The 20901-nt window shown below is 39.2% G+C and overlaps 4 protein-coding genes and 1 long non-coding RNA gene across 8 annotated transcripts in view; 2 read left to right on the top strand and 3 right to left on the bottom strand.

Annotated features, from left to right (window-relative positions):
• LOC124308561 (uncharacterized) overlaps positions 1-20599 on the bottom strand; it is a 126174-nt gene extending 105575 nt beyond the window's left edge. For both annotated transcript variants that reach the window (XR_006909015.1, XR_006909016.1), the window contains exons 1-2: positions 20276-20599; positions 19925-20046 (exon numbers count right to left, since the gene is read on the bottom strand). This is a non-coding gene — a long non-coding RNA (uncharacterized LOC124308561). The remainder of the gene's footprint in view (positions 1-19924; positions 20047-20275) is intronic.
• LOC124308547 (C-1-tetrahydrofolate synthase, cytoplasmic) lies at positions 5256-12121 on the top strand. 3 transcript variants are annotated; one of them, XM_046771358.1, is made up of 12 exons: positions 5256-5406; positions 6702-6773; positions 7160-7495; positions 8519-8611; positions 8809-8950; positions 9071-9182; positions 9304-9695; positions 10336-10494; positions 10572-11035; positions 11129-11384; positions 11485-11670; positions 11754-12121. In XM_046771358.1, the coding sequence occupies exons 1-12, from the start codon at positions 5363-5365 to the stop codon at positions 11841-11843; spliced, it is 2346 nt and encodes a 781-aa protein (XP_046627314.1). In that variant the 5' UTR covers positions 5256-5362; the 3' UTR covers positions 11844-12121. The 3 variants fall into 3 exon arrangements, with proteins under 3 accessions (XP_046627314.1, XP_046627312.1, XP_046627313.1); XM_046771356.1 differs by having other exon boundaries at positions 9304-10173; positions 10277-10494; XM_046771357.1 differs by lacking the exon at positions 5256-5406 and adding an exon at positions 6286-6515 and having other exon boundaries at positions 9304-10173; positions 10277-10494.
• Positions 12264-13350, bottom strand: LOC124308554 (probable methyltransferase-like protein 15 homolog). The gene has a single exon (XM_046771374.1). The coding sequence runs from the start codon at positions 13348-13350 to the stop codon at positions 12334-12336; it is 1017 nt and encodes a 338-aa protein (XP_046627330.1). The 3' UTR covers positions 12264-12333.
• Positions 13448-14297, bottom strand: LOC124308559 (ubiquinol-cytochrome-c reductase complex assembly factor 2). The gene is made up of 2 exons (XM_046771381.1): positions 14153-14297; positions 13448-13748 (listed from the first exon to the last, which is right to left on the bottom strand). The coding sequence occupies exons 1-2, from the start codon at positions 14221-14223 to the stop codon at positions 13448-13450; spliced, it is 372 nt and encodes a 123-aa protein (XP_046627337.1). The 5' UTR covers positions 14224-14297.
• On the top strand, positions 14598-19583 carry LOC124308552 (dihydrolipoyllysine-residue succinyltransferase component of 2-oxoglutarate dehydrogenase complex, mitochondrial). The gene is made up of 9 exons (XM_046771371.1): positions 14598-14735; positions 15391-15424; positions 15553-15613; positions 15816-15886; positions 16455-16582; positions 16742-17086; positions 17188-17363; positions 17470-17920; positions 18016-19583. Exons 1-9 carry the CDS (start codon positions 14649-14651, stop codon positions 18148-18150), a joined length of 1488 nt encoding a protein of 495 aa, XP_046627327.1. The 5' UTR covers positions 14598-14648; the 3' UTR covers positions 18151-19583.
• Positions 20600-20901: the final 302 nt, after the last annotated feature.

The raw sequence follows: 20901 nt of genomic DNA, 5'->3' as shown, positions 1-20901 counted from the left end.
GCTTGACGCAAGCATGATATTCAAGAAATTTCAAGACAACAATTTAACAATTTCTTTTGTTTGGGCCTAAAAATAATTTTTGAAACTTGGCAGAGTTGTTGCCTATAATGATAGGAACAAACCTTGAAAACATCAAAATTTGATCATTTTAGTCTAATAAACTCCCCCAAAAAAAAGACCCCCAAATAAGTACTGCCCTAATATACAGGATATATATACACAAACTGTATCTGGAAAATTGGCAATCATATCCAGCAAATAACCGAATTAATTAATTGAATGGAAGCTTATTAAACGGTATAATTATACCTATCGTATAATTGTCATGCCTGTTTAAGATTTGAACGAGGAGGATTACATACGTAAGGTATCAGAATGAGAATTATGCACGAGATAATTATAGAAGGAAGCCGAAGCTTGAGGATGGGTAGGTATAATATTGATTCGAGGTAAGATTGGTGGGTAGATTGAGAAAGCGGCGGGGAAATGGAGGGTGGTCAAGAGGGCGGGGTGGGAGGGAGGGGGAAACGTCGGCAAGACTTGCGAATCGAGATTGAGTTGCTGCTGAGAGGACTAATGAAAGTGGAAGCTGATATATAGACGAGGAGCCTCCCTCCCTCCCTCCCTCCTCCTCTCGCCCCCTCCTCACCCTTCGCGTTTCACCCACACATTTACACACACGCACACACACACACATATATATAATATAATATAATTAAATGTGCAGGTTACTGATTGTACCTGAAACTACAACGTAATCAACCCCCTTTGGGGGCTCGGACAGAGAGAAAGAGAAAAAGAGAAGCGTTGAGACTTTCCGCCATTTTCTTTTTTTCTTCTTGTCATTCAAATAATTAAAAAAGCACTGAACCGATCAAAACGAAAATCTAATCAGTTCCAAGTTTGGAAAAGCTGCGCGGATAGAGAGCAAAATAATTGGAATCGAAAACCTCGATCTCGAGATGTCGTCGGATGGAAAAAAAATTGATCAATCTGAAAACGAGCGTGAACGATTCTCTAAACTTCAAAACGTCAAGCGATCTAGGAAAAAACTCAACATTTCACTTCCGGCGCGTTTACAATAACTTACTTTTTTTCTCTCTGAAAACATATAGAAGCGGCAAGGTAAAAATCGTGATCAGTTCGTCAGTTGTCAACGATCTAAAACAAAAACCCGTTCAACCGATTTCAATCGTTCTTTCACGATTTCTCCCAGACGAACATAGACTGTATGTTTCAAGAAAAGCTCATTATTACCATAAAATTAAATATCTGCGATCAAAATTTTCCCAATCAATCTATATTATCATCATTACGCACGGATCTCAGGGTAAAACCGACAAGACCTTATAATTAAAGTCTCCATGTGCGGCAAAGGGAGGTTCGGCTTCTACCCTTAACCAAGAAACAGGCAGGAGAAGCAGCGGGAGATTTCAAGAGCTGGGGGTGTGGGGGGGGGGGGGGGGGGGGAGGAGGGGGTGGACGGAGGGGGAGCAACGCGAAGCGTACACGCAGCAGGGGATGCGCGCTGCGAGACTACAGGGGGTTGCTTTTCGGAGAGTCCTACCGCGGTATGTATGTATGCATGCACATATACGTGCGAATACGTGAATAGTATATACATATATATTTATATACATATATATAAGCGATGCGTAAGGCACTGGGAGGAACTTAACCGTGCGATTGGGGCAGGGGTGGAAAGCGAAGTTGAAGGTGGAGGCAATGCGACGAGCGATGGGGTTCAATGGGGTTGGTGTACGCGCGTAAACTTGCCCCCATGAGACGCAGACGTTTTGTGCACATGTATTGAGTGTGTGTGTGGATATATATACCTACACACACGCAAGGCAGACGCGTCTCTCCTTCGTCCTTCGAACTTAGGATTAGTCAAGAGACGTGATTACCTATGTCGCTGTTATGCGTAAATTTCAAAGGGGTGTATGTCCCGTTTGCGATTCTCAGGACGAAATTTTAACGACACGTGACAATTTATTTTTTTTTTCTTGTTCGTAGTCTTATTTTTTCTTGATTCATCGCTTCTTTCCTCGTTTGATTTTCTTCGTTACAACGTGTTCCCGAGTATGTAGGATGTACGTGAAAATTAACATTTTTAATAATCAATATTGTAATTAAAGAAGTAGGATGATAAATTATGACAACTTCAATGAAACGAGATCTAAAAAGAATCACCAACAAGAAGTAAACAAGGAAATTGAATTTTAGTTTGAAAATATTTTAACCACCTCTCTCCTGTAAACTTTTTTATTTTTGTCTTCATCTCTTTGTACCATTTATTAAATTCCTTCTCTCTAGACGCATTTCTCTGTCCTTAATCGTGAAAATCAATTGTACGCACGTTTGATCACGATAGTCAAAGTTGTGAGCTAATTATACATATATAACAGCAGCGGAAAACATGTAAGCTGATCTGATTCTGATGTTTGCGATACGAAAGGATCTTTGGTTAATCTTACAGTAATCTTCAATGATTGCTCGGTTCTAGATTTAACTAAATGGGCGAGCAACCGCATCGTAATTGTATTTAAGGGATCGGGTTATGTACATTTATGTACGTGTATCTGTCGTACAAATCGTCTAGGTATATACTGCAGGTATTTCACGTTAGATGTACGTATACATATATATTAATTTTCGAAACTATTTAAAAATACGATATTTAAAAATATTCAATCCCTTACCAAATTTCCAGTCTATGGTAGTTCAAAAATTTATAAAGCTTGGCAAATGTTTTTTTTTTTATTTTCACATTCCTTTCATTCCAACATAATTGTAATATTATTTTGTCTGATATTTGTGTAAAATCGAACGATGCAGAAAATATAGGCATTTTGTTTTCTCAGGCGAAATCGCGGTGTAAATTGGTAAAAAAAAAAAAAACGAAAAAAATTGTTTACGTTAATCGATTAATGCCAAAGAGTAAAAGAAAAGAAATATTCTTGCGATTGATCATTCAGATTCAAAATTCAAGTTAAATACCTGAAATACCACCGATTTTAAGTACATGTGTAATACAATTTGTAACGTGGGATCAAAGAGGTTGAACAGTTTTTGCGATACACGCGAAGGATTCGAGGGGCAAGCGACAAACTTGGACTGGAGTAAATTAGGCGAATAGCAATCGGATTGTATAAGCTGCAGGGCTGCAAGAAGAAGAAGGGCGAAGACGAGGCACTACGGTTTATACTATACATAGGATATTCCATGCCAAATCGACCCTCGACCTCTTGGATTTGGTCGACTATTTTTTATACCGTTCTTCCACCTCTAAAAAGTAGTCTGAATTTTTTTCTCAAAATTTTATTCAGTAAATTTGATTTACTTACGATTTTAGAAAACCGACCTGTCTTTGGACGTATGTAATTTAAAAAAAAAACCTAAGAATATTAGTTGGTGTATAAAAATGTATAGGCAGCAATGCTACAAAAGACTTAGTATATTGCTTTCAATTGTTATCATTTTGTTTTTTCTCAAAAAAGATTAGAAACGAATGCCTGAGATTAAAAATTTTCATGTCAAGATTTTCAAATGACGTCAAAAGAACAAGTTGGTTTCTAAAAATTATAAGTAAAAGAAATATATGCTTGGAAAAATCTTTAAAACAATCCGAGTACCGTTCAGAGTTGGAACAACAACATGAGAAATTGCGAATCAAATCCACGATGTCGAGGATCGGTGCCTGTAGATTTGGCGTGGAATGCCCCATACACATTACACCGTATAGCTCCGCAGGACGTACACCTCAACGATGGAGAGCTGAAACTGTTTTTGTCGAGTTTACCTCGTCGAAGTTTCGCAGGCCGAGTTTGCAGTGTAGGCTAGGTGTATTATGGGTATACACCCCTGTATACAATGTATGTATAATGTGTGTCTGGCACGAAGCTATATGGTGGTGGTCAACTTAGTTCCATAGAGGTATGGAAGGTAAGCGAATCAACGTGATTGAAAAGCAATGGCTGGCCAAACGGAGGGAAATACAAAGACAGATTGAGAGAGAGAGAGAGAGAGAGAGAGAGAGAGAGAGAGAGAGAAATGAGAGAATCCGGATTTTGGATAAATTTAAAAAACTTCTAACGTAGATATCGCGTTAATGCAAAATTTTATTAACCCTTTTCAAAAATTTCTTGCATATACTTGTGAAAATGAAGTGACAATTTACTTTTTGTTTTCTTCAAATCTCTGCAAACTACTGTAATAAAATCGTAAATATAACGGATTTTTTTTTCTTTCTTTCTTTTGTGTAAGATCGAATTAGAAATTCAGCGAAATTAAAATGCAAAATATGATTCGATGTGCCGATTAATAGACGCAATTTTAGCAATTGCATCCAAACACTTCTCGATACAATAATATATGATAATATATACATACGAGTTCGATAAAACCAATCGCAACAAACAGATTATATGTACAAAATTGTTTATCGGTAAGAATATTTATCACACTGTTATTCCAGTTTGTGAATAATTTGCTGTTCGTATGCACAAGAAAATTATTTTCAACTCGTACGACGTCACGCGTAAATAATAGTAAACAAAAACAAATCAATTGGCAAATTGGCTGAATTGTGTCGATCAAGTGTCGATTACATATTACATGTATACGTATAAGACACGTGTACAATTACTACGTTCCATCGCTGTATGTGGGTATGAATATCATTGCAATAATCTTTATGTGTTAAACAATATTGCGGTATTCAAAATTCAAAAAAGTTTTCAAAATTTTGCTCTCGGCCAAAGCGTCCGAACAAACATTTATTTCGCCGTCATAATTCCAGATTACACGTGAGAAGTCTACGATATAAATTATAAAAATAAATAAATAAATAAATATCATCGAGAAACGATCTATTCGCGTTTAATTTCCATGTTTCTTTACAACCAAAGCTCTGTAAGAGGTTTGTAAGATCTCTCGTTTCTTAGCCTTGATCTCTCCGTAAGAGGTGAGCAAGATAACTATCGTCTTGTGGTAGACGGTAATTGCACAATGTTTGGCATAAATGAAATCAAACATGTATAATAATAATAACAAAGACTAGCAAATAATGGGAGAAAAAAAAAAGACGACGACAAGCAAATCTGATATTAAAAAAATTACGAGAAATTCTGATACACGTATAAAATAATCATACATTATGTGATACGCGAATAAAGCCAAGCTGCTATTGCTTACTATCGTTTTATGCAATTGAATAAATCGCCTCTGTTTTTCAGCATTTTAAATCAAACGAACAGCTGGGGGTAAAAACAGGGAATCGCATCTCAATTATCAGCTCGTTGGTTCATTCATATTGTACAACTCATTCGACACCGAATTGCACGTTGTTATACTCAACCGAATGGGAAGGTTACTACAAATATCGAAACGATTACTGTCATTCAAGTAAGCTCTCCACTTTGTCTCTTCTAAGTTTTCCATGCATAAAAATCGTATACTTTTTCTGCACGGTTTATCCTTTATTCAACCTTATTTTTCTTTTTTTTTTCATTACAAATCACGTTCGATCGGAGAAGAAAATTTTTTACTTAGCACCGTTAACTTTATTTTCGACGTTATTTCTTTTCGGAATTACTATTCATAAGTTTCTTTCTTCAGGTTTTAGTTGAACGTACGAAAAAAAACGTCAAGAAAATTTTTTAGGGAAATCGGTAGAACGTCAAAAAGAAAAAAAAATCATTGCCCGAATTTATTTTCCATCGTACGATAACTGGGGTGAAAATAATAAGAATAATAATTAAAAATAAAAAGAACTTGTATCAAGATTATTTCTAGCGAAAAATACTGTATCAAAATTTAAACGAATAAATTGTAGTAATGACCGGATAAATTTGATAGATGAAATAAATTAAATATAAATAAATAAATCAACGAATTATGAACGATTGTCGAAAATTTTATTGTCAGTGATTTAAATATTCCCGCCGCTTCATCATCGTGCCACTTGTGCATATGAAGTATAGGTATATTATACGTATATTACAATAAATGAGGCAATCAAATCTCCTCTTGACTAATTTCGTTTGCGCCTAAAGATTAGCCACCGCCAATGCACAAGCCCATATAGTGTATAATAGTAATCACGCGTGTAAAATAAGCGCATGTGTGAGAACAATGTGTGTGTGATAAAGAGATTACAACGCGGAGGAGGGAGTGTGTTAAAGAGAGAGAGAGAGAGAGAGAGAGAGAGAGAGAGAGAGAGAGAAAGAGAATGAGAAGGAGAGGGACAAGGATAGGTGGAGGCCTGTTGGTTTGAAAAACAGGTCTTCTCAACTTACAAGCTCGAGCCGAGTAGTCGAGTTTATCTTGTGCAGCTCGCAAGAGTTCAGTAAGCATTTGAAGGGAGCAAAGAAAATTGTTACTTGGGAATAAAATAGAGAAAAAGATCGACTGTCGAACGGTGGATTTCGGATAGATTGTCGGAAATTTTTGTTCAGAAAAAGGAGAAGAAAAGAAAGAAAGAAAAGGTCATCAAGAAGAAAACAATAAAACCGGTAAACATGTAACGATTACATAAATTTTAAATTGATCTCCTAATTAGTTGTAGTAGCAAACACAGTTGGTGTACTTCGTATCGTTCAATTATATTGTTTGCAAAAGTTCTTCAAGACTGGTAATTGAACAATTAAGTTGATACTTGAAAAGCAGGTTGCTGTAAAATTTGTTTGTTATTGTTGCAGAATTCTAAATCGAATGAAAATGGACCTGCCCGAAACACGTGGCGTCGTCCTTTCCGGCACGGAATTGGCAAAGTGAGTATTATAAAATTTAAAAACGAGAAACGATTCAAAATCATAAGAATTTAAAAGCCAATCGCGATAACGGGATGACAACATCAAATCTAGGGAATCGTTACTAGAATTGACAATTTTAGCGGAAATGAACAATAAGAAGGGGGATAAATATTTTTTAGGTTATGTAAGTAACGCGGGAGTTTACACGCAAACAAATCCGAATCGCTGTCTGTAAATAACCGCCATTACCGTGTTATTATTATTATTACCAGAATTCAAAATATCGAATGAAATTAATCCCCCCTCCTATCCTGAAATAAATTAACGAAACGTTCTAAAACAACGATTATTTCAAATCAAAACTATGTTCAACTGTTTCTTTTTTTTTTTTTGCGCAATTACAGAGAAATCCGCAACGCCTTAACCGAAGATGTAAAAGCCATGCGATCCAAGCTACCGAAATTCGCACCTGGTTTATCAATCGTCCAAGTTGGCGGGAGGGAAGATTCGAACGTTTACATACGTATGAAAATAAAAGCAGCGAGTGAAATCGGGATCCATGCGAATCACGTTAAATTACCGAACACAACTACCGAAACGGAATTAATCAATCACGTAAACAAACTTAACGACGATCCAAATGTTCATGGGATAATTGTTCAAATGCCCCTCGATTCCGTCAACAAAATCGACTCTCATGTAATCACCGACACCGTTTCACCCGCGAAAGACGTCGACGGGTGAGTAAATTGTTATTATTATTTATTATTATTTATTATCGTTGTTGTTACTCACTTTTACGTATTCTTAACACACATCATTTTTATGCTAAGATAATTGAAAAACGGAAAGAAAAAAATCCCCAAATTCGCAAAATAAATTCAGTCAAAATATTTTTTTTCTTCGATTTATCGTATTTTATATTCAAATCTTAATATTTGAGCACCGTGTAGATTGGCGGTAATCTAATCAAAGCACACATTGCCCTTTAACACTTATCTGATAATTCCAATGTATGTTATACGTATGTATTGTCGACGGACGTTTATACGCATGTAAATAATTTATGCACGTCAATGACCGTTGCGTAATTAGCATTATAAAACTTCGAAAACGAGATATAAGTTCACGTATATATCGTATATCGTATATACATCGTATATATATCGTATATATATATATATATATATATATATATATATATATATATATATATATATGTAAGGTATGAATACAACGATGTTAATAATGTGAGATTTTCATTTCGAAATCTTAATCACCCGATACGATTGCATTACATTATATAGCAGATAACGTAATAACATAAATCATCAATCGATGTGGGATAATATATTTTTGCGAATAAGAAATATGAAGATGCAAGAAAAAAAATTCTTTAAATTAGGAGAAAAAAAAATTCGTATGTAAACTTTAACGCACGAACAACAGAAAGGAACGTAATAATAAACAAGAGCAATGACAACTTTTGAATTTTCAATTATAAAACTCAATAAATTTTCGATATTGACCAGTTTAATTGATAGTTTGAATTACCACATGATAGCTACGGAATACAAATTTGAAAAAAAAAACGTCGACCAGAGAATCAGAATATTCTACTCTAAGAAACAGAAACAAGAATTCTGATTTTGTTAATATAAATTTGAAAATTTCAAGTTTCGAAACAAATGTAATAAAGATTTTATGACCTGCACGTAACAGCGTTATTACAACAACTAATATTTCTGTAATTGTGATTACAGATTGAACACAATAAATGAGGGTCGCGTGGCGATCGGAGATATGAGTGGATTTTTACCCTGCACTCCGAACGGTTGCATCGAGCTAATCAAAAAGTGAGTTTAGACGCTAAATATTAATTTGATCACCCGAGCAGTGAAAGTTTCCCTGAAACTAGATCAGGAACTCGACTAAAATTGGATTTATAAATCAAAAGTATTTCGCACACGGTATTCCAGAAAAAAGAAACTTCCAACAATTGATCGTAGCTAGATAAAAATTTTCTAAATCGTACAACGATAATTCCTTACAGGAGCGGAGTTCCAATATCAGGAGCAACGGCAGTGGTTTTAGGGCGAAGCAAAATAGTTGGAACGCCGGTAGCAGAGCTACTGAAATGGCAGAATGCGACGGTGACGGTTTGCCACTCGAGGACCAAGGATCTACCCAAAGTTGTGAGTAAAAGTTTTGCCAAAAACTACGGATCGCAAACAATCGCAGAGATGTAAGAGAATCGATTGATCCTAATACGAGTTTCCCAGACTTTGCTGATTTTGTGCTAAAAAATGTTTCAGGTTTCTCAGGCGGACATTCTTGTCGTTGGCATAGGTCAGCCAGAAATGGTCAAAGGGTCGTGGATAAAACCTGGCGCAGTTGTTATCGACTGCGGCATAAACAGTATACCAGGTAATTGGTAGTAGAAAATCAAGAGGTATTTTGTTTCGAACAATGAGTTTCAAAAAATGCAAGATTAACGTCAACCCTCCAAGTATCAACATTTCGACATTGAATTCCATTGAAATTTCAGACTCCACGAAGAAGAGCGGTCAACGACTGGTAGGAGACGTCGCGTACGAAGAGGCGTCCAAAGTGGCGTCGTACATAACACCAGTGCCAGGCGGAGTGGGTCCCATGACAGTTGCGATGCTGATGAAAAACACGGTGATATCGGCGCTTCGATCCGCAGAGAAACTGCTCAGTTCAGCGTGGAGCTTCAAGGCGCTACCGTTGAAGAGAGTCGAGCCGATACCTAACGATATAACGATATCGAGGAGCCAAGAGCCGAAGAACATTGGAGTATTGGCGGAGGAGATTGGTCTTAGTCCGAGCGAGTACAGCCTCTACGGCAACAAGAAGGCAAAGATAAGCCTGCGAGTTCTCGACCGCCTGAAGAGCCAGAAGAACGGAAAGTACGTAGTGGTCGCTGGCATAACTCCGACTCCGCTGGGCGAAGGCAAGAGCACGACGACTCTCGGCCTCGTCCAGGCTCTCTCAGCACACAAGGGAAAAAACTCGTTCGCTACGCTTCGTCAGCCAAGCCAGGGTCCGACGTTCGGAGTGAAAGGAGGAGCGGCGGGCGGGGGATACTCGCAGGTGATACCGATGGAGGAATTCAACCTCCACTTAACCGGTGACATCCACGCGGTCGGTGCTGCGAACAATCTTTTGGCGGCGCAGATAGACGCCAGATATTTCCACGAGAGTACGCAATCGGATAAAGCCCTTTTCGACAGGCTCGTACCGACCGTTAAGGGAGAGAGAAAGTTCTCAAAGATTCAACTGCGCAGGCTCGAGAAAATTGGGATCAAGAAGACAGATCCTAACTCACTGACTGAGGAGGAACAAAGGCGATTCGCAAGGCTGGATATCGATCCTGAAAATATCACTTGGACCAGAGGTGAGAACGAAGTACCGATTAATTTTATCGTAAGAAGCTGAAGTCGGTTTCGATAGCAAGAAGCGATCGATTTAACATGTTGCTTTTTTCCTGGTCTGTTCAGTCGTCGATCTGAACGATCGATTCCTCCGTAAGATAACGATAGGTCAAAGTCCCACCGAGAAGGGAAAGAGCAGAGAGACGTCCTTCTGCATATCGGTTGGCTCGGAGATAATGGCTATTCTAGCGCTCTCGACCGGTGTCGAGGACATGAAGAATCGTCTGGCAAACATCGTGGTCGGTTTCAGCAAGAGCGGAGAGCCTCTCACCGCCGACGACTTTGTAAGAATTTTTTGTGGCTTTAAAACGGGTCCTTTAACTCTTCTCCAAACATTTCATCTCTCTCTAATCCATGACAGGGAGCCACTGGTGCAATGGCCGTCCTGCTGAAGGATGCCATCGAGCCAACGTTGATGCAGTCGATAGAAGGAACGCCAGTGCTCGTGCACGCTGGACCGTTTGCAAACATAGCGCACGGCTGTTCGTCGATAATAGCAGACGCAATTGGACTGAAGCTTGTCGGCTCGGATGGATTTGTGGTGACGGAAGCTGGCTTCGGCTCGGACATTGGGATGGAGAAATTCTTCGACATAAAGTGCCGCACCTCGGGACACGTCCCTAACGCTGTTGTACTGGTCACGACTGTCAGGGCTCTGAAAATGCACGGAGGAGGTCCTGCGGTCACTCCAGGAGCGCCGCTCAAGCCGCAATACGTTACGGAGAATATCGATCTGATCAAGAAGGGCTTGCCTAATCTCATAAAGCACATCAGCAATGGGACAAAGTTTGGAATTCCTGTTGTAGTAGCGATCAACAGTCACGCGTAAGTTCTACTTGAGGAGAAATTCGTTAGCGCGATGATGTGAGAAGTGATTTTCTCTCAGCGAAACATAATTGCTTTTACTTTTCACCTCAGGACCGACACAGAATCAGAATTGAATTTGATCAAGGAAGCCGCTTTGATTGCCGGAGCTTTTGATGCAGTGATTTGCACTCACTGGGCAAAAGGAGGAGAAGGCGCTCTAGAATTGGCCGACGCAGTCATTGCTGCCACTAAAAAACCGACTCGTGACTTCAAGCTACTGTACAATCTCAACACTGGAATCGAAGAGAAGATAAATATCATTGCGAAAGAAATGTATGGCGCTGGACAAGTCGTTCTAGTTGATAAGGTAACTTTGTATTTACAGCTTCATTTTTGCTCTACACGTCAAGAATAAAAAATTAATAATTGCACTTCAATCACTAAAAAAAATTACCGTCGTGTTTCAGGTGAAGCAGAAAATTGAAGAGTACACCAAACTTGGCTATGACAAGCTACCATTGTGCATGGCTAAAACATCGAACTCTCTTACCGGCGACGCTGCAATAAAGGGAGCTCCGACTGGATTCACCTTGGAGATAACAGATATATTCGTATCGGTTGGTGCAGGATTTGTTGTCCCTATGGTGGGCGAGGTAAGTTGTCGGTGGTTCAAATTATATTTGAAGAAATTTAATCATCAGATTTTCATTGAATTTGTTATCCACTATTTATCCAGATCATGAGGATGCCCGGTTTACCGACTAGACCCAGTATCTATGACATGGATTGGAACGGGGAAACGGACGAGATAGAAGGGTTGTTTTAATCGCGAAGCGATACTCAAACACAGCGTGATATGTTAAGCCATTCCTTGTTTTTCTTCTATACACATTCACGTGGTTGAACACTTGAATGGAATTTAGCATGCATATTCAACATATGTAATATATCGCAGAGAGGATACATCATTCGATTTTTGCATACTTATAGTCTCACGCTCATTATTTTTCTAAAGATATACAATATCTACTTGTTGTTTATATTAATCTAAACGCACGTTAAGTGCTCATTTGTTGATGTTTATTAAATACTTTTCTCATTATACTTCTTGTTCATTTCAATGAACCCTCGAAAAAAGTGTTACTAACGAGATGACTATATTTTCTCGTAATATCGATGGAAAAAATCTGAAGAAAACCGGAACAGAAAAAATACGGGACGGACGGCAAAAAGTAAAGTGAGAAAATTTGAGTTGAGTGTGTTTTTTATTTACAATGAAACGTTTACAATACAGCTATTATCGCGACGGCGATACTTTACTTCATACAAATTGCGGCTCTGAACTTGGCGGATCTAGAACGAGGATTGGATTCGACCTCGTCGATGGTCGGAGTGATGACATGCTTATGGAGCATTTCCCAAGGGCTTTGCATCAGGGATTCAACCTCGTATTTTTCGTGACACATGCCGTAACTGACGTACTTAAGCGGCAGGGTATTGGCCACGTCACCAGAAATATTACCAGAAATATGTCTCTTTACGATTGTATCTTCGAGGGAGTGAAAAGCAATGGTAAGAAGCCTACCTCCAGGTTTGAGATACCTTTCGGCAACAAACATTCCGTAATTGATTTCATTCAATTCGTTATTAACAAATATCCTGAAAGCCTGGAAGGTCTTAGTCGCGTTGCTGGTGTACCTGCCCAGCATGTCTTGTCTCGGTACACTGCCAAGTGCCGAATCGACAAGCTGAGCAAGTTCGCGTGTAGTTTCAAGCTTCTTGAAAGAATACCGAACTTCAATTATAGCCCTGGCTATTTTCTTTGCCTGCTTTTCCTCCCCGTAAACTTTTATTATCCTAGCTAAATCCTCCTCGTCCGCTCTGGCGAGAACGTCAGCCACTGTTGGTTGTTCCGGACACCTGAAACCGTCCATTCTCATGTCCAGCGGCCCATCCTTGGACACTGAAAACCCTCTGTTGGCAACGTCGAACTGCATCGACGAACAGCCAAAGTCGAACAAAATACCGTCAATAGTTCCCTGCCTGACTTTAAGCTCTCTGAAGAGGTTGGGTAGTTCGGAAAACCTGCCTAGTAGAGGAATAACTCTGCCTGGATACTTAGCCGCTAATTCGTGGGCCAATTCATGAGCCACCGGGTCACGATCTAGTGCGAATACCTTTGAGTCTGGGACAGAGTCTAAAATCCTTGTCGCGTGACCGCCGGCACCGAACGTCATGTCAACAAAAGTCTGTTTCGGTTTTGGTTCGATGTATTTCAAAACAGTGTCAGCCATGACCGGGACGTGAAGCGCGCTCGCATTTTCTGTCTGCATCACGGCGTGGAGCCGGCGACAAGGCGCGACATGTTTAAGGGCTAAATGACTATTTGTTAAACTAAGATTAACTAGATTTACATTTAAATTAAGGCAACTAATCGTCCGTAGAGACATGCTTTTTTCTTCGGAACAACCTTGCCGTTCTAGACAGAAGACCCCTTTCCTCTTCCTGCCAAAACTCAAGAAACTCCGGCGACAGTACCGCGTTGCACTGTTCCTGGGTTAAGCCACTCGCCGTACTGTTGAATGAGCGCTTGTACAATTTTCCGTAACGATTGCTAGCAATCCTTTCCAGACTATTATAGTAAGAATCGCAGCGCTTCTCGTCCACGTTGTTCAAATCGCCTTTGGAAAATGCCAGCTTCACCTGATCCCTGATGTGCTGGCCCAAATCCCTGTTGTGGTAAAATTAGTCGATAAGCATCATTTGTTCAATCTGCATCGCCATCTCTAGGGTTTCGGTTTCACACCTTGTTCACACAAATTTACAAATATCATCCTCGATCTTCTTGTTCTTTGAAATTAACTTGCCACAACTTGGAGAAAAATACATCGAGGAACGGAATCTGAACGATTGTCAATTTTGAATCTCCCACCTTTTGGGAAAATAAACTAAGCAACTAGAGACTTACAAACCAGAAGGTTGACGACATTGATTAGACTATACCTTTAAGGTTAAAAAATTCCGTTGAAAAGGCGAGAAGCAACGGCTATGTAACATCGGTCGAACTAAACCATATTTAAAGGACGAAGAAAAAAAATTCAACTAGTCATAAAAAGACATTTGGATAACACTCACTTGCCTACTTTCGATTTATCCAAAGGCCAGGATTGGAGCAGCGTGAGATACTTCTTGTAAAAACCGGCCATGATCAGTGTTGACAAATGTGATGAAATCCAAAAAAAAAGAATGTTAGTAATAACGAAACGTAACGAAACGAGCTAGTCACGGGACTCTGTGAGAAAGCAAAGGTTTGTTCAAGGGATGCGCCATCTAGCGGAGAAAAGTATAAGCAGGTGGTCAAAAATCGAAGCGAAGCGAGGCTCTAGGTGGTGAAAAAAAAGGCCAAGGCTTACGGAATTCCCTCTTCTCTCTCCCTTCCTCTTTAGCAGCTGAGCGAGCAGAGCATCTGGCTCGCCCACATCCCAATCCCCGTAACCGACGAGGACGACAACGACGACAGGAAGAATAGTGGAGAGTGACGAGGAGAGAGTAAAGGCGGCAAGGTTTAGGCACGGAGAAACAGCTCGGCGAATATCGTCCCGATAAATAAAGTACAGGGGGATATTTAAGGATGGCCGGGGCGATGCTGTCCAATTATTCCCGGTGCGTGCCTCGCGCTCTGTTTCGCATCGTATCTTCGCCCACGACGAACGCCAGGGTAAGTAGGACGTGAGGAAATGAGCTAGATTTAACGACTCGACCGGAGAATCACATTCCATTCGAACGAAACACCCAACAGCCTCTAAAGCCTATCCCGTGAAAATTCAAAACCTCGCGAATTTTGAACGTAACGTTTTGGCATCTGCTTTCAATTCTCTTCCTCGTCATCGTCCTCCTCTAGTTTTCCCTTCGATCCTCCCTCCCCACCCCCCCGCGAATTACCAGGTCTATGTGGTATTCGTGCCGTATTCGTACCACCTTCGACTACTAATAGGCATTCACACACGTCTTGCGTCTTGCCAACTTGCAGGTGATACCACATTTCCAACCCCCCCTCCCTCCACTCCTCCTTGACTGCCCCTCAACATTACATAATGACTGAACAGAATGAAGCCCCATTTTTTTTATATTCAAATTTTGCCAAAACTGTTGGACGATTTCAGTTCACGCGGTAATTCCTTGTTGTGTTTTTATCATACGTTATGACTTACGTTCGGTTGTGAAAATGTAGGGAAAAAGAAAAACAGCACAGGATGATAACACTCGTATCAATTGTTGGACTTGCCAAACAGATGATAATGACGTATTTAAATATTGTGCAACTCCAACTTATCAACTAATTTTGTTTGAATTTTTTTTTTTTTTTTTTATAGGCGGCGAGATCGCTTCATCAACGACGTGGCAAAGGTAAGAATCATAAAGAGTATTTACGACGATGGAGATTATTCAATTTGAACTCTTAATGAAATGTCGATATAGTTTTTAATGTACGTATTTTTTCATTTAATTCCAATGTTTCCTGTCAATCGTTTCAGGTCGAGTGCTAGCCGCAATCTCTGGAGAGCAGCAGTTTCCCGAAGGAACGAAGGCGGCAGTGTGAGTTTTTAATTATTAGTACAAATTAATATCGTTTTACAGTTTTTGTGAAACTAGAAAGAGACAAAAGGAGTGGAAAATGCAGGACTCATATTATCGTAACTTTCATAATCGCTTCACAAAACTAAAAGTAACAAAACTATTTATTCCCCAATCGTTGACATGACGATAGAGTTGAATAAAGATTTCATTATCATTTCAGATGTACGAAAAATAACTTCAATCAGCATTGGAAAACGCACGTCAGGCATATCAGGTCTACATCGTCGTTGTGTAAGAAGTTATTTACTTGTTTATTTTATTTATTTGGCCAACGGAAGATCCCTTTGAGCAACATAGCTTAGTACTAGAAGCAGGGAAGTTAGCAGAGAATCTAAAGGAAAACTGCACAAAAGATGGAATATTACCAGCGTGTTAACACTGTGACAATCGAAGAAAAATATTAAACAATTATGAATATCTAATAAATGGTCGAAACAGAGTTAAAATTCTATGCACACTCATCTAAACCGAAGGATATTAGACCGACAAGTAGCCTTGATAGTATAAATAGCGACAGAGAGAAAGTCAACCTGTGGGTTGATAAGAATAAAAAAAAACAATCTTTGTACTGTAATTCGCTTGATTATTATTGTTACTATAGTTATCATTGTTATTATTTTTGTGCCTTGGGTCAAGTTCCTAATCTATCATATCAAGACTGAAGAAACGACATAAAACTCTTGAATATTTGCTAGTCTACATCCTCGTGTGGTAAAAATGAAATAAAACTCACATTATTTTCGTGGTGGTTGTAATGGGTCATTTGTGAAAAAAAAAATCAAAAAATCAAATATTTCAGGGGAGCTGAAAGATGTGACTGTACCTCCATTCGCTGAGAGTGTAAGCGAAGGTGACGTCAGATGGGATAAGAAAGCTGGGGATCAAGTGAAGGAGGATGACGTGCTTTGCGAAATTGAGACTGACAAAGTAATTGCAGTAGTTTGTTTAATTCGGCACAGTCAACTTGTCCCTTTCCCACTTCTAGTTGCTTAGTTTCCTCTTTCTATTCTTTGCTCAAACCCCGAGCGAGGAAGGAACATCTTCAAATTCATTTTTAATCATCGTAAGTAATGAAAAAAATTTCAGACTTCCGTCCCAGTCCCTACGCCCGTTTCTGGCGTCATTAAGGAGATATTTGCCAAGGATGGAGACACCGTTAAGGCTGGTCAAAAATTGTGTTCAATCGACGTTGGAGCTAGCGGTGGAGCCGCGCCTGCTGCTGCGAAAGCGGACGCACCAAAACCAACCCCTCCCCCTCCTCCTCCAAGCCCTGCAGCAGCTGCACCCAAACCCGCAGCTCCAACACCCCAACCAACTCAGGTAACCCCCCCACCTCCTCCTCCTAAACCTACAACTCCACCCGCCTCGCGACCTCCTACACCTCAGGCACCGACAGCATCGATGCCTGTTGCTGCGATAAAACACGCCCAGGTAAGAATACCTCAACAACAACGAAAAACTTGCAAGAGAAAAAGTTTTGGAAAATAATGTGAAAAGTACGAGTTTGCAATGAAGTTAAATTTTTTCTCCAGTCCCTAGAGGGAGCGAGAGTTCAGCTACCACCCGAGGACTACAGTCGTGAAATTATCGGCACAAGAACGGAACAACGAGTGAAGATGAACAGGATGCGGCTGCGCATAGCAGAGAGGCTAAAAGATGCCCAAAACACGAACGCGATGCTAACAACGTTCAATGAAATCGACATGAGGTTTGATCAGACATACTATTCCATAATAATCGCACATTTTCGAAAATATTTGTAAATAATTAACTATGTTAGTATATGTATAACAAATTTCCATCCGCCTTTTCAGCCAGATAATGGAATTCCGCAAGGCGAACCAAGAAATGTTCATGAAGAAGTATGGACTCAAGTTGGGATTCATGAGCGCATTCATAGCGGCAAGTTCATACGCTTTGAAAGACCAGCCGGTTGTTAACGCGGTGATAGATGGCAACGAGATCGTCTACAGGGATTTCGTCGACATCAGCGTTGCCGTTGCAACACCTAAGGGTCTGGTTGTTCCTGTACTCCGCAGCGTTGAGAACAAGAACTTTGCAGAGATAGAAATAGCGCTCGCCGCTCTCGGAGACAAGGCCAAGAAGGGTAAAATATCCGTCGAAGACATGGACGGCGGCACATTTACTATAAGCAATGGCGGTGTCTTCGGTTCTCTTATGGGAACGCCGATAATAAATCCACCGCAGAGCGCGATTCTCGGTATGCATGGCGTTTTCGACAGACCGATAGCAGTGAAAGGACAGGTAAGCAAGAAATGGGAATACTAGAAACTGTGTACTCGATGCCCGTTGACTTCTACTTGATATGATTCGTTTGTTTTTTCTTTTTCCATATTCAGGTCGTTATTCGACCAATGATGTACATCGCACTGACGTACGATCATCGACTGATCGACGGACGTGAAGCGGTAATGTTCTTGCGCAAAATAAAGAACGCAGTAGAAGATCCTCGAGTAATATTAGCAGGTTTGTAATTTCTGGGGTTGTAAACAAAGAAAGAAAAGACGGGAAATTCTTCATCCCGAAACGAAATGAACGATAAACAAAAACAAGGAGTAAGAAAGAAAGTGACAAAGAATGAAAAAAGTAAAAAGAAGAATTTGTTGATCTTTTTTAACGTGCCTCTCACCCCGTCTCTCATACATAAAATACGTGCACACATGATACGTGAATATTTTGTATATAATACCGTGTATTATATATGTATGCACATATTCGTTTTCTTCTCAATCAAACAACAAATATCGCAATACCATAATTTCATACATACACCACATGGAAGTGAGAATCGCCACCGTCGGGCCAACTGCCTAAGTGATAGTCGAGTAAAGTAATATGTATTCTGAATCGCTTTCAGCCGAGAGATAAAAAACTCTAGCTTTATATATAACGTATACGTACGTTGTTATTGTTATTGATATTATTAACGTAGGTTCTAATTGAAAGAAAAAAAAAATGAAGAAGAGAATAGTTAAAAAAACAAAATCCAAGATACCTGATAGCAAAAAAATACTGACAAAGTAACCAAAAATTCGTTTCTGACTTCAAACGATCCTGGTTCTCTCGAACAAATTTGATCAATTCTTTTTCACTATTTCCATATGACATCGAACGAACAGAACGAATTATAAAATGCAATAATCTAATTTTGAAAACGATGTCGTTGCCAATTGCTGTTTTTTTTTTTTTCCTTTTTTTACTTAACTTTTAACGCTTATCACAAGCTGTTGTATATAATGTAACAAAAGAGAAAAATATGTGTTATTTAAATCGAAAAAATACTCTGTGATTGTAACTTGTGCGCAAGAATGAAAACAAACTAAGGGTAATGAGAGTACTAATCTGAGAACAAGCCAAGGTGGCGGTGGTGGTGCAATGGGTGTTTATCATCTCGTGAATAAATAAATAAATAAATAAATAAACGAATGTGAAATTTGTGTTAATTTGGCTGGAGCCACAGATGTGAACACCGTCGTTTTTAGCATAGAAAGAAGAAAAACAAAAAATTGTATTCTTAACCAAGTATTGGTCAAAGTTAATTTTGTCAGCGAAGTTACGAGTATTCATAGTTGAAGTAATCGATTTCAAAAATCACATCAGTGATGACGATTGTAGTTCTCATTTTATTTATTGCATATAAATAATAATAATAATAATAACTACACGCATAAGTATAGAAGATATAGTTGGTAAACAGTAAATCCGAAAGGAAAATGAAAACGATGAAACAAAAAATATGTCATAAATGAAAATATTTAAACGATAATTTGAAACGTATACGGATGATACGTTCGGGATCATAGATATAAATTCTGTTCGCAAATTTAATATATTCGTCTCTGATATCAGAGTTGTGTACCCTTGAAAAGTGAAATCAATAACAAATACACAAACTGATCTACATCAAGTGCCTATTTCCTTTTTTTCGTATAACGTTTTTCCGTTTCATTTATCTATTTTCCGAAAAATAGTAATCGGAAATATTAATACGTGATTGCAGTACTGCAAAATGTGGTGGAGAATTATCGGAAACAAAATACAAAGTAACCGATATCACGAAAAGCCAGCAGAAAAAAAAACGAACCGACATTCCTCGACAATAATCAAGGATTAACAATTGAGTAGGTCGTAAGATTATTCTTCAATCGGACGATAAGTGAACGACGTAATAATAAATCTTTGTCACGCGGTATCTTTTTTACTCGCGGTATATATCTTATTAACACATTTCATATTTGTCGTACTTACTATGTTGCTGCTGAGATGCAATGATGCTGGTTCTTCCACTGTTGCTAGGCAGGAAATGCACAAATTTGCTCCGTTGTTGCTAGGCGATTTTCACTCGCTGCAAACTTCACAACTTTTCACCACTGCAACAGTTTATATTTTCAAAATCTCACCCACATTACACAACTACAAACGACAACCTGTGGCTTCGGCGTCTCGAACACAACTGCTCGTCGCGTCGCGTGGATCACGAGACGTTTCGCAAATCAGGTAGAAGTTTGTAGCGTTACTGTAACGATGTATTATCGAGAAAAACCTCGCTATTTTGCTAGCTTAGAGTTACCTGAAATTCAGTAAAACGTAAGTACTCACATTTTGTAAATTCAACTCCTTCAGTCGTTTTCCGAAGCTGCAGAAAAACAAGTTTTGTTTCAACGTTTCTTCTACGTTAACGTGACTAAGTTCAGCCTCATTCTCGTAGCGTTTAAACACCGGGACGCCTTCAGTTTGTTCTGTGTCGTAAGCAACGACAGAATAATAGAAAATAATGATCAATCGTGTCGATCCGCTTCATAAATACAGATATTTTAATCCACTGCGTAATATTTCTTCTCCATTACGACAACAGATTTGCTATCCGAGTGAACTTGTCAACGCTCGTCGTGTGTTCCGGAACGTTCTGTCACCGCTGTGAATATATCTGCAAGGTAAATAACGCTCGTGAAAAAAAAAGAACATCAATGTGAGGAAGAAACGTTTTCCAAACAATAATTGATCGAACGAAAAGTGTTTTATCGCCGGTAAAAACGCCTCTAATAATGATTTTTCCCTGTGTTCTGACTCCGTGCGGTGTAGAGTTGATCGGACGAAATAAGCCGGCTGCATTAAATATGCGTAAACATTAATATCTCACAAATTGAGAGAAAAATCAATAAACACAGACGAGTCTGAATTCGAATGCGTTATCACGTGATACATTTCGAAAGGAAGAAGCTTCA

Source organism: Neodiprion virginianus, chromosome 7, assembly GCF_021901495.1.
Source record: "Neodiprion virginianus isolate iyNeoVirg1 chromosome 7, iyNeoVirg1.1, whole genome shotgun sequence".
Taxonomy (NCBI): domain Eukaryota; kingdom Metazoa; phylum Arthropoda; class Insecta; order Hymenoptera; family Diprionidae; genus Neodiprion; species Neodiprion virginianus.
This window is presented reverse-complemented; position numbering and strand designations above follow the sequence as displayed.